At 54.0% G+C, this 12,434-nt stretch overlaps 1 protein-coding gene across 2 annotated transcripts in view; it reads right to left on the bottom strand.

Moving 5' to 3' along the window:
- The window catches only part of TBC1D9B (TBC1 domain family member 9B), a 47,403-nt gene that overhangs the window by 7,717 nt on the left and 27,252 nt on the right, over nucleotides 1–12,434 (bottom strand). For both annotated transcript variants that reach the window (XM_047865565.1, XM_047865574.1), the window contains exons 8-16: nucleotides 7,883–8,044; nucleotides 7,442–7,592; nucleotides 6,736–6,950; nucleotides 5,100–5,217; nucleotides 3,718–4,003; nucleotides 2,334–2,463; nucleotides 2,106–2,204; nucleotides 1,260–1,328; nucleotides 115–355 (exon numbers count right to left, since the gene is read on the bottom strand). In XM_047865565.1, the coding sequence (XP_047721521.1) occupies nucleotides 115–355; nucleotides 1,260–1,328; nucleotides 2,106–2,204; nucleotides 2,334–2,463; nucleotides 3,718–4,003; nucleotides 5,100–5,217; nucleotides 6,736–6,950; nucleotides 7,442–7,592; nucleotides 7,883–8,044 (1,471 nt within the window). The remainder of the gene's footprint in view (nucleotides 1–114; nucleotides 356–1,259; nucleotides 1,329–2,105; nucleotides 2,205–2,333; nucleotides 2,464–3,717; nucleotides 4,004–5,099; nucleotides 5,218–6,735; nucleotides 6,951–7,441; nucleotides 7,593–7,882; nucleotides 8,045–12,434) is intronic.

Here is a 12,434-nt window from a genome sequence, read left to right as displayed (position 1 = left end):
ACGTGTTCCCCATGGGAAAACTGCCCTTTCTATATCAAGGATCTTGCTGCAATGGGAAGACTGGCTGGGCTGGCATTTGGAGGCTTCTTAAGGAAGGGCCCTGGAGCTACTCACTCATTCCTGTCACAAACTCCTTGAAGTTGATCAGAGAGTCCTTGTTTTCATCCAGGAGCCGGAACATGCGCCCCGCCAGTACAGGCGTGTGGGAGCCGCAGGCCCAGGGTGTCAGGCTGGCGAAGAGTTCCCGGAACTGGCCTGCATCGATACGGTACTGTTCCAGGTACGGCAGGCTGGGGTCCCGACGCACAGCCGTGGGGCGGCTGCTCCCCCAGTACTGACTTGCCAGGTGCTTGGCCTGTGGAGGGCACGGCCTGGTGAGATGGCCTGGCCTCCCAGAGCCTGGGCGGTTAGGACCGCCAGGCTGGCCAGCGAGTCCACCCTCCTCTTCTGTCTGAGTCTGAAGGGCACTGGGGTGGGGAGCACTAGGCCAGACATGGCAGGGAACCTCCCACATTGGTACCACCAGCCTCTTGTTCACACATGCAGGAACTGAGACATAGCAGGTGAGAGGTAGCACTGACTGGGCCGTTCTGACTGGAAGGCTCATCACAGTGGCCACCCTGGCTGGTAAACCAGAGGCAGATGGGAACCAATAACAAGAAGTGTGGACTGTGTTGTTTCTGCCTGCTCATCACAACTTTTCCCCTTCTGGTAACAGCACCTGAAATCTTTTTGGAGACCGCCTCCTGTCCCATCCTCAGGGCGTGGGACAGGCACATGGCCTAGTTAGTTTTGGCTCAATAGTAATAACCGTCCTATAGCCACAGCACCTAACTTGAGTCCAACAATTCACTCTGGACTTTTTGCTAAAACTACTTGGAAAGAAAAAGCTTTTTCCCTTGAGAGAACAGGATGACCCTGGAGCTTCTGAGGACAGTCCTGCCATTCTTAAACCTGCCTGCATGTTTAAGCACCTGGATTCAACCATGCCTGAAGCTGTGAATTTCCCAGACTTTCCAGTAACATGAGCCAATGCTTTCCCTCTTGTGTAAGCTGACTAGAGTGGGCTTTCTGCCACTTTAAGAAAGCGTCCTGCCTAAACTCCATGGAGAATTAAATTCTACCATGTGAGGTTTGTGGTAACTGCATCTGAGGACATTTTTAAATCAATGTCTCTTCTGGCAGGAGGTTGCTGCACTGAGGACACATTTAGGGGACTGGGATGGGGTACTGGTTCTGCCCTTGCTCTAGGCTGTCACCTTAAACACCATGTAAAGGTCCTCCAGCTCTTCAATTGAGAAACCAATGTCCCCAGGTATAGCTCGGACCTAGAAGGAAAGAGAAACAGGATGTACTGATGGATTCTCAAATTCTAGCTCTTTGACAGAATTCCCATGTGGATGAAGGTTAAGACACAGACCACCCTCTTAATGTTGCCAGCTGGCCAAGCACACAATGGCAGCCCATTCAGGAAAGAAGGTGTGGACCACATGAGTATCCCTGGTCACCTATCCTGTTATTCAGTCTATGCTTTCCAAGCTCCGTGCTGAGCATGGTGGGGGGAGGGAGGCCTGTCTGTCCTGATGCCCAGTCAGGTACACAGGGTGAGGGGCAGTCATTTAGTGACTGCTATCTGAATCTCTGGAAAGACTCTGGCCCTGGCTTTTTGGCAGGCGTCCTAGAACCTGCCAGTAAATTCTCTCGCCAGAGCTGGGGAGGACAAAGGCTTGTAGGGGAGGCACAGGGGGCTGGGTGGGTGAAGGGCGGCTGAATGTTGCTACCCAGGGGCAGGTGCAAGCCCAGGCTGGAGGGCTCAGCCCACAGTAGGATGACACTTGGCCTTTAGGCTCTGAGGTGTCAGAGCTTTGCAGTGATCAACCTGGGAGCAGAACACCATGACCACAGAACAGTGACCAGTCCTCTCCCACCTCCCCAGATCTGCACCTTCACTCCTGGAATCCAGACTCATACAGGGCAGCACTAGGGGGCTCTGCACCTGGCCCTGTGGGCAAGTGAGGAGATAGCAGGCCAGGAGCAGCCCACCTAGATCACTGCCCCCACCCCTGCCAGCAACCTGTGGCCACTGGAGCCCAGTCGATCCGTACCACGCTCCTCTTGGCCGTATCCTCCAGGGACTGGATCACTTTCAGCCTCTGCTTAAACCGCATCTGTTCAATGTCGTCGGCCCTCAGGCTGCTGAATTTCTACCGGCCAAAGGTGATTCGGTGAGATGAGGCAGAACCACAGAGCAGAGAACTGCCACCAGCCACGGCCGCCCACACCCACATGCCCAGGTGGGGCAGGCTGGCCAGACAGCCCTGGAGGGTGCTGACCTCATATGACACCTTCAGGAGGTCGAAGATGTCCACCTCTGTGGGAGGGTCATCTCCACTAGTCAGCAGGGCGTGGAGGTGTGGGATAGGAGGAGAAACACTCTGCTTATTAACCACATTATCCAGGTATCTGTAAGGATTAAAGAACAGAAGGTTGGACCACCCACAGGCAACAGGGATGTCTTACCTACTAAGTGATGTGGAGGGACCTAATTTGCCTAGACTCCCAATTAATAAACAAGTGTGCTGAGGAGGGGGCAGCCTCCAGGAGGGCAAGAGATGAGCCAATGACTCTGCAGCAGGGGAGGGGAGAGCCATGCCCCAGAGGATGTCCTGGCAAATCCAGGATCCCCCTGGAGGCGGCAGAGAGGCCTCGCCTCTCGCCTCTCATGGGGCCTGAGCACTAATTCTGGGAAGCCAGGCTGTCCTCTGGGGGTCCCCTGCATGGGGGCCCTTTTTAAGCCCAGATCCTAGCACACTAGGAGAAAGGTTTGTCCCAGATGGAGGGATGACATCTTCCTGGGCTGGCTCAGTGGGCAGGTGGCGGCGTCCTTGGCAGGCCTGGGTGGCCAGGAGTGTTCCAGGATGGACACAGACACATGGCCAGCATGTGGGCCCGGGCCGGTGTGAGGCCAGGGCTGGGGGGGGGGGGGGGTTCTGGGTTTAAGGGGCTTGAGGGCCAGGCTGGGGGACTCAGCTCCTTTGTCCAGAAGACAACTACTATAGTGGCATGGGGAGCCACAAGGTCAGACTCTGAGGAGAGCCCTGTGGGTGCTGGTGGGTGGGGCTGGAGCAGGGAAAACAGTAACGAAGCAGGCCCAGGGCCCAGGGCCCAGGGCAGGGGTACTGTGCGCGTGCACGGAGATGGTACGGGTGGAGAGGAGGGGCTGGATCACAGAGAGTCTACGAGGATGGGCTGCAGGGGCTGCAGGAGGAGGTGGTGGCCAGGATGACTCTGGGCCTTAGGTGACAGTGGTTAGAGCAAGCCCAGCATGGGACCCTCCATCTAGGTGAAGGTGATGGGGAGTGAGGTTGCTGAGCTGGGGAAGGCGCCATCAGGACTGCTTTGAGAGAAGAAGAGACGCTCAGCCTTTGCTAGAGGCTGGAGGCCATGCTGTTCCAGCTGCCTTTTGCCCCCCAGGTCCTCCAGCCCAGTGTGCTCTGGTCCACCACCCATTTTATCTGCTCCCAGAGCTATCACTGCCCAGTGCCATTCTGTCTCCCATCAGAAAAGAGACTGTCCCCTGCCACCTGGAGTGTGCTTGGTGGGCACATCACTGAATGCTGAGTGAGGCATGCCCAGGGCTGCTGAGGGGTCAGGTTCTGCCACCCGTGGGGGTGCCGGCCAGCAACCCCGCAGGAGGAGGGAGTCCGGCTTGGTCACCTGCCCAGGACGGTCATGGCCTCGCCCTCGTCGCTGCAGCCCAGTAGCTGCTCCATGTTGGCATCCAGGATGGCCAAGGCCACCTGCAGGATCACCTTGATGCCCTCGTAGAAGAAGCAATCAACAATGACCACTGCGCTCTCGAAGGGCATGACGCTGAGGAAGAGGGTCAGGAACCAGGAGAGTGAGATGCTGGAAATCACCCCCAGGTCCTGCATCTTCTCGGAGAGCTGGGGCAGGAAGTCTCTCGTCAGCTCTTCAAAGATGCCTTGATCCACCAGGGCCCCTGGGGAGAGGATGAAGGGGTCTGAATGATAAGCCTGTTCCTGGCTCAGGCAGGTCCTCACGGGGGGCGGGGGGAGGGGGGTGCCAGGGTGAGATGCAGGAAGTTCGTCTGATCCTTGGCCAATTCCGCTTACACGGAGGGCTGGAGGGGGTGGAGTGGAGAAAACAGGAAAGAAAAACACGCTGCGGGGTTCCTTTCTACAGCTTCCAAACCACCATGTGAAAAGAATAATTTCTTCCACTGCAGTTGGATTTTCTTTTTGGGAAATACAGATTTCTCCCTTCTAGAAGTGTCAGAAGTAAACAGGGGCTTTGGGGGCTTCTGTGTGTTCTGCCCTGAAGCTTGTGAACAGATGTGCTTATAATGGACCCCAAGAGGGGAGACCCCCAAAACCAAATGGTAGAGGAAGGACATCTTAGAATAACAGACTTAATTATATAATGTAATTAAACACATTTGCCAGTGCATTTTCATTTAATAGCACTGATTCTACTGGCTGTGCTCATAATAGTTGAAGCTGGGTTTACAGGTGCATGGGGATGTACTACATGCTCTGGCTATGATACTGGAAATTTTGTACAATAAAAAGACTTAAGGGGCGCCTGAATGGCTCAGTCAGTTAAGTGTCCAACTCTTGATTTTGGCTCAGGTCACGATCTTGTGGTTCGTGAGTTCGAACCCTGCATCGGACTCTGTGCTGACAGCGCGGACGGAGCCTGCTTAGGATTCTCTCTCTGCCCCTTCCCTACTTGCTCTCTATCAAAAATAAATAAAAATAAACTTAAAAAAAAGGCTTAGGAAGAGTTGGATGGATGAGAATTTAGGCCCCAGGCTCTCCTTTAAAAACCACTGACTGTGTAGTATCTTCTCATTGCCAGCCACTCCGAGGGCAATGTGTAAAGGCTCAGTGAGATGGTAGGGGGTCTGTGTTTGGGTCTCCACTTTCCAGCCTCTTCATCCGTAGAAAGGGAGCCGTGACTGTCTGCAGCCTGTTGCACGTCTGTGAGGCCTCCACTCACTTGTGCTGTGCTCAGTGGAGAGCCTGGCACAGGGAGGCCGCTACCCCCGCAGGGAAAGCCGGGCCGCAGGCACTCACCCACCACTCTGGTGTTGTAGTAGTCGGGCAGCATGCGCTCACAGAGGGCCACCAGCAGCCAGAAGGCCTCCTCCTCGCTGCCATAGAGCAGGAGCACTGAGGTGACGATGTTCATGGCCTGTGAGCACAGAGACAGCAAGGGAGGCTCCCGGAGCTGGCCACTGCATATAACTAACTGACCGTTCCCCCACCCAGTGTCCTGCATGGCCTCCCACCCAACTCCAGGCAACTTGCCAAAAGGCAATTTGCAGGAAATCGATTGGACAAAAACCATCTGCCAAGTCCCTCAAGTCGAGCCAGTGGGCACTTGGAAAGCTGAGGAGGATATGAGCATGTGACGCTACTTCTTCAGAGTGGTTTTTAGTGTCGGAGGTGTGACACGGGCCAGGAAGATGTGTAAGTGAGCTGCCCATGACAGCTACATGGCAGCAGGGTGGCCGAGGCCAAATGGGACCGTACACGGCCTGAGCTGATAGACAGGCTTGTAAGAAGAACGCTTTGGTGGTGGTGATTATCTTAAAAATTCTTTAAAGCCAGCGCCCTGACTTTCCGTGAACTGGCAACACGTCATGCAGAACACTGGTTTTATAGAAAGTGACCTTTGAGGAGGTGGCATGCTCCCTGAAATCCAGATTGCAGTCTCAGGGAAACAGAAAGCCATGTGACTGGGCCAGGAAAATGTCCCCTGTATGTGAAATCAAATGCCACCAGAAATGCAAATCAAAACCACCATGAGATGCCACCACACTCATGCCATTAGGACAACTCTTATCAAAAGACCAGAAAACAAGTTTGGTGAGGATGTGGGGTTACTGGAACTCTCGTGCACTGCTGGTGGGAATGTAAAATGGTGCAGCTGCTGGGAAACACTATGGCAATCCCTAAAAAAAAAAATTAAAGGTAGAATTACCATTCGATCCAGCAATTTCACTTCTGGGTATACACACAAAAGAAATGAAAGCAGGGACAGGAACAGATACTGCACATGCATGCTCACGGCGCATTATTCACAATAGCCAGAAGGCAGAAGCAAACCCAGCGTCTGTGTACAGATGGATGGATGGACCAAGTACGATATATACACAGAATTAATATTATTCAGCCTCCAAAAGGAAGGAAATTCTGACATGTGATACAACACAGATGAACCTTGAGGACCCTGTGCAAACGAAGCCAGCCATGGAACGACAAACAGCGTGTGACTGCATTCAGATGAGGCACTTAGAGAGGGCAAATCCATCGAGATGGAAAGAAGAAGGGGGGCTGCCAGGGAGGTTGTTTTCAGGAGTACAGAGCTTCAGTTTTGCAAGATGAGAAGAGTTTTGGAGATGGATGGTGGGGATGGTTGCACAATGACACACTTCACGCCACTGAAGCGTATGCTTAACACGTTGTTTACATTTTACCACAAACACTAAACAGTCCAATGCTCCAGGACCCTGGCCAGGGCACACAGGAGAGCGAGCAATTAATACTGTTTCTAATTACACCTCTATCTGTGATCGGGCTTTTCCCGGGGGGTCGGGGGGCACAGTCACAGTCTGTGAGGCCATCGCTAAGGCCCAGGGCGCCAGGCTCTGCTTGTAGGAGCTGCTGGTGAGAGATGTGGTCTCTGGGCCTGGCCAATCCCCTTTACCTGACAGTAGCCGATGGTGGGGTTTCGGAAAGCGTAGGCAGTCAGCACCCGCCGGAGAGCAGCGATCCCGAGCTCGTTCTGGAAGGCGGGGTGCTCAGGCATGGAGCGGTGGAGATCTCGCTCAATCTCCTCTGTGGCCAGGCTGTACTTCCCTGTGGACTTCTCCACCAGCTCCTCGTAGTAGCCAGGGTGAGTCACCATCTCATTCCAGGCCCCTGTGGAGACACAGCTGCCAGCTGTCTCTCTCTCCTCCTCCTCCCCTCCTGAGACCGTGGGGGCAGTGACAGGGCAGGCTGGAGATGTCAATGCACCACAGAAGAGAAGTGGAACTCTGGGGTCCGTTAAGAGGGGTGAGACAAAGGTTCCCTTGTGACTGCTCCTGGGAGGGGTTGTCCCCACCAGAGTTTAAACAGCATTCTCATGAAACTGTCCAAGTGGCCAAGGAGAGTGTATGCTGTCAGGGCCTGTCCCAAGGAAAGGAGGCCTCAGGGGACCTGCCTCTCACTGCAAGTGGGAAGGTACCAGCCGGGAGACGGCACCCTGTCCTTGGTGTCTGCTCCCCACAGTGGCTTTCCTGACGTGGGCCCCTCACAGACGAGAGCCCCCTTTCGGCCTTGTAAAGGGCTGGCTGTTCCCGCCTGGCTGACTCAGTGGAGCTCTCGTGCAGGGGCCCCCGAGGATCCGGGCCGAAGCTGGGGCAGCTCACCAGAGAAGAGGAGCCACAGCTCTCCCCGGAGGCTCTCGGGGATGCCTTTCAGCACTAGCTCCCGCGTTCTGGCCGTGCGGTACATGCACATACCGCGCCCATACTCAAAGAAGTGAATGTTCCACGACTCCTCTTTCATCTTCTCCTTAGCCTGGGGGAGAAGCAGATGGGGTCTGTGAGTACCAGTCAGCCGGGGGCTGAGGTGCAGGTGTTGGGCCCTCCTCCATCTAGAATGAAGATTTACAAGGGCTCCTGATAAAAATGCCGAGGGCCCAGGCTGGGCTTGGCACAGCACCAGCCACAGGCATCAGGGAAATGAACCTCCCTGCAGAGGCCTAGAGACTGTGGTGACCAGCTGTGCCCCTTGGGTTAGGCAGGATGTCCCTGGGCTTCTCCCAGGCCTGGGTCCTACATGGCAATGGAGTCCATGCTCTGGCTCACCCCCTTGGCCCCCAGGTCCTCCATGGGCGAATTTCTCTGGAAGAGTTTGAGCAGACCCTGGGAAGAGGTCGGTGCATCCTGCACGCTGGAGCTTTGGCGGCCACCAAGGGGTGTGGAGGGGCTGGTGAGCTGATCTGACGCCTCTGTAGGAGCTGGGCAAGGCTGAAAAACACAACACAGAAGGGAAGGCACCCAGTGAGTGAGCCCCTTGTGGGGCCTCTGACTTGCACGTCAGTCACAAGTGCTGGCTGCTGGACTGAGGTGGGTGGGAAGTATGGGCAGAGAAGCACCAGGTCTGGCTGAGCAGGAGGCCATGCTGTGGCCCAGCAGGACATCCACGCTGTCTTCCCTTCACCAAGCCCTTTCACAGTGGCTGATCTCTTAGGGGAAGGGTCCTAAGGCCCATGCTGCCAGGCCTTCTCTGAGGTCAGGGCCCGGAGCCCTGTGTGCTCCTCAAGGGCCTGGTTGGTGGTGCTCGTTGCTCCCTGGGGCACCTTCCTCACTCCAGCCTCTGGGGTATAGACCCTGCTGAAGGGGTAAGTACATCTGCCCAGATTGTCCCATAGTAGTGCTGCCCAACGTTTGAGCACACGGCCCCTGGTCACAGGGATCAGCTCACGCTGGGACTGTCAAGAAAGTGCAGTGGGTCCCATGGAGCCCAGGCGAGGAGTCATACAGGGAAAGTGGAGCAGAGGCAGGGCGACACTGGGGCCAGGTCGGCCAGCACAGTCCTGACCTGATGGCCCGGCCTGCCCTTTCCAGATCGCCAGAGTCCTGATTGAGGCCATCCCTTCTGCGTGTGCCCTTGATGACTGCCAATTGAGGGAAGGAGCCCTCTCCTGTCCTCTCTCCCTCAGGCGACCTGTCCACTGTGCCCTCAAGGTCCCCTCAAAGAAGAAGGGGCTTCTGGAGGGCTGGTTATTGCCCCCAAAGCTCCCTGCTTCTGTCTTCCTCTGGTCCACATGTCTAGCGTGTGGTGCAGTCTTCAGTGGCCACACCACCTCTTTGCTCTGGACACCTATGCCAGCTTGAGGCTGGGTTCTCCTCACCGGTATGCAGTGGCTTCCAGCACACTAGGACTGGGTGTGTGTGAGGAGGAGTCCCGATCTCTGCCACGGGGTACACCCCCCACAGGGGCTAACCAGGAACAGGGCCTTATGTTAGAAGAGGGCCTCCTCCATGTAGGAGCCTGGCAATCCACCTTCCCACTGCACAGAGAGCCAAAGGGCAAGAGAAATGGACCCTGGTATGGTTCTGGGAACGTCCAGGGTGGAGGGCAATGTGGGGCTGGCAGCAGGGAAGGGAGGCATCGGGGATGAAGGTCTGCAGGAGAACCCTAACCTTCAGAGCTCTTCCCCTGGTTTTCTGGAACCCCTCCCCAGGCAAACCTATCTCCTCAGGGAAGCACCGGCAGCAGGTGATACCTGACATCTGCCCCCTGCTTGTCCACTGTTCAGCCTGCAGGGACCTGAATTCCAGGTGAGCTTGATGTAATGGCCTGTGCTTATCTTGTCCCCTGGCCCAGGGGGTCAGGTGGTCCAAAGCTGGCGCCCATTCTGTCTATTCTCCCCTCAGCTTCCTCCCTGAGCACCTGCTGGTGGGAACAACACTGCTCTTAGGTGGACACATGTCACTGGCTCCCCTCTTGCCAGTAGCAGCTCCCCATTAAAATTTTTTTAAAAAATGTTTATTCATTTTTGAGAGAGAAAGAGACAGAGCATGAGTTGGGGAGGGGCAGAGACAGAGGGAGACACAGAATCTGAGGCAGGTTCCAGACTCCAAGCTGTTAGCACAGAGTCCAATGCGGGGCTCGAACCCATGAACCCTGAGATCATGACCTGAGCTGAAGTCAGACACTTAACCAACTGAGCCACCCAGGCACCCCAGCATGTGGGGGGCACATCTCTCTTCCCTCTGGGCCCCGCACCCAATGGGCTCCACCAAGAACTGGGGTGATGGCCCTGAACTAATCAGCATTTCCTGCCCCTGGGCTCAGGGTGGGTTGAAGGCACTGCATCACCCAGGCGCCACCAAGGAAATGCTGTGGTGACCACAGGGAATGTCAGGAGGAGCCAAGGAGGATGCAGGGCTGCTGCCAGCATCCTGGTCTATACACCACCTGGGAACATTGCCCTCTTGGCAGAAAGCCCAGTCCAATGGGGAGAGGCCTCTCTGGGGATAGGCGGCTGACTGCATGGACTTCTTGGCTTGTGAGCCAGTAAGCTCCTCCTCTGTGTGTCATGCTCCAGTCTGGGTCCTGTTGTCTGTGACCCCCCTGCCATGGTCCCATCCACCAAGTGGCAGGGGTAGGGGTGCTGGATGGCTTCCTGCAGTACCTCACTGTCTCTGTGTTCCCTGTAAGAAAACCCTCTTCTTGGCTGTGGTGATGGTTTCACAAGGAATACATGTTAAACTCACCAAACTGTATTCTTTGGATATATATGGCATGTTGTATGTTAATTTTACCCCAGAGGTGCTGTTTTTAATAAAGACGGAAAAAAGGAAAAAAAAAAAAAAAAAAAAAAAAAAGAAGAGAACTCTGCTAGGTTCCCATCCACAGTGCATCCTTCTGCCCCTGGCTGATTTCAGAAATTCAGAAATAGGGGCACCTGGGTGGCTCAGCTGGTTAAGTGTCTGACTCGTGGTTTCAGCTCAGGTCATGATCTCACAGCTTCGTGGGTTTGAGCTCTACATCGCAGCACAGAGCTTGCTTGGGATTCTCTCTCTCTTCCTCTCTCTCCACCCCTCCCCCACTTGCGCTGTCTCAAAATAAATAAACTTAAAAAAATAAAAAGAAATTCAGAAATAAACTTTCATGACAAATCGCTCAAACCACAGGGTACAACCCCAGTCCAGACCAACAGAGCCCTAATATAGAGATTCTGCTTCCTGCCTGAGGTTCCCCAAAGGGACCAGGACTGCGAATGGACTTGTAGGCCACAGAGCACCTCAGAGGATCAAACTCTCAGTGCCAGAAAAAGAGACGGACTCAAGGATGTGGTCTTGGCAATGACCGTCCTGTGTGATAGTCACCAGAGCCACAGTGAGCTCACAGGCCGTGATGCCTGGGAGTCCTGTGTTTTCCTAGGCTAGTCCCTCCCCTTCCTGCAGCTGACCACCTCACACATTCCAGTGCAAATCTCGGGAGCCACCTGCCCGCCTCACTTCCTGCTGAATCAAATCTCACACCTCTGGCCTCCTGTTTAACTGACTGAGGAGCAATCTGAAGTCCATTACAGCCACGCCTACCAGCCAGCCTTCCTGCATGTGTGGCCTCACAGGCAGGCCAGGTCTGGCCCCCTCCATTCTGGCTCCGAATCTCACCCCTCCACCTCCAGGACCTTCCTCTAGGCAACTGGATGTAGCCAGAGCTGGCCCCACAGACCCTCCTATGTGCCTCAACTGGGTGGTGCTCACACGTTGTGTTCACTGAGCTATCACTTAACGATCTGTGCGCTTTTTAGAGTATATGTGTTATGCTCCAACTGAAAAGTGACCTCTTATTCTTGGCTGACTTTTATACAAAATTCTCAAAAGAGTTGTTTAAACTCACTGTATCCTTTCCCCCTCAAGTTTTTTTTTTTTTCTTTTTCCTAGAAAGTGTGCCTTTATGTTCTAATACCCACCTTTATAATAATATCTTTATCTAGTACCCTGGTCCTTTCTTTCTAGACCCTGTTGACTCCCTGCTATGGGCAATACTGAAATTAGTGAGTAACCTTTCCTCCCCTCCCTCCTCTCTTTCACTGCCAACATACAGTGATTTACTTTCACTCTTAGTTAACGAGGCAAGCAATGAGCTTTTTCTACTTTCCAGGCCTTCTTACCTCATGTTTTCATTGTACTGTTTCTTGTCAGAGCATAGAAAATGTACACAGTGTCTGTCAATTTCATTCTCATTTGCTAGTCTGGTTTCTACAAATACATTCAACGTGCCCACCAGACCTTCAGTCAAAGCTTCTCCAAACGTCTCTGGATTGTCTGAACATTGTTCTTAATTAGATTCTTCAACAGCTGGTATATTTTTTAAATTCCTACATATTCTTTACTTACTGCCTGAACCTCAGTTTGCCAGATAGAAAATCTGTGAGGCATAATTTTTATTAAAAATTGTATATCTTAGAGGTGTTACTGTTTGTATAAAATGTTATCTGAAAGTCTGATCCCAGGGGCACCTGGGTGGCTCAGTCAGTTAAGCATCCTTCTGACTTTTGATTTTGGCTCAGGTCATGATTTTATGGTTCGTGAGATCAAGCCCTGCATCATGCTCTGCACTGAGAGTGAGAAGCCTGCTTGGGATTCTCTCTCTCTCTCTCTCTCTCTCTCTTTCTGCCACTGCCCACCGCTCACGCTCTTTTTCTTTCTCTCAAAATAAATAGATAAACATTAAAAAAAGAGGGGCGCCTGGGTGGCGCAGTCGGTTAAGTGTCCGACTTCAGCCAGGTCACGATCTCGCGGTCCGTGAGTTCGAGCCCCGCATCAGGCTCTGGGCTGATGGCTCAGAGCCTGGAGCCTGTTTCCGATTCTGTGTCTCCCTCTCTCTCTGCCGCTC

This window comes from Prionailurus viverrinus, chromosome A1, assembly GCF_022837055.1.
Source record: "Prionailurus viverrinus isolate Anna chromosome A1, UM_Priviv_1.0, whole genome shotgun sequence".
Taxonomy (NCBI): domain Eukaryota; kingdom Metazoa; phylum Chordata; class Mammalia; order Carnivora; family Felidae; genus Prionailurus; species Prionailurus viverrinus.
Note: the sequence above shows the minus strand (reverse complement) of the source record. Positions and strands in the feature narration are given on the sequence as shown.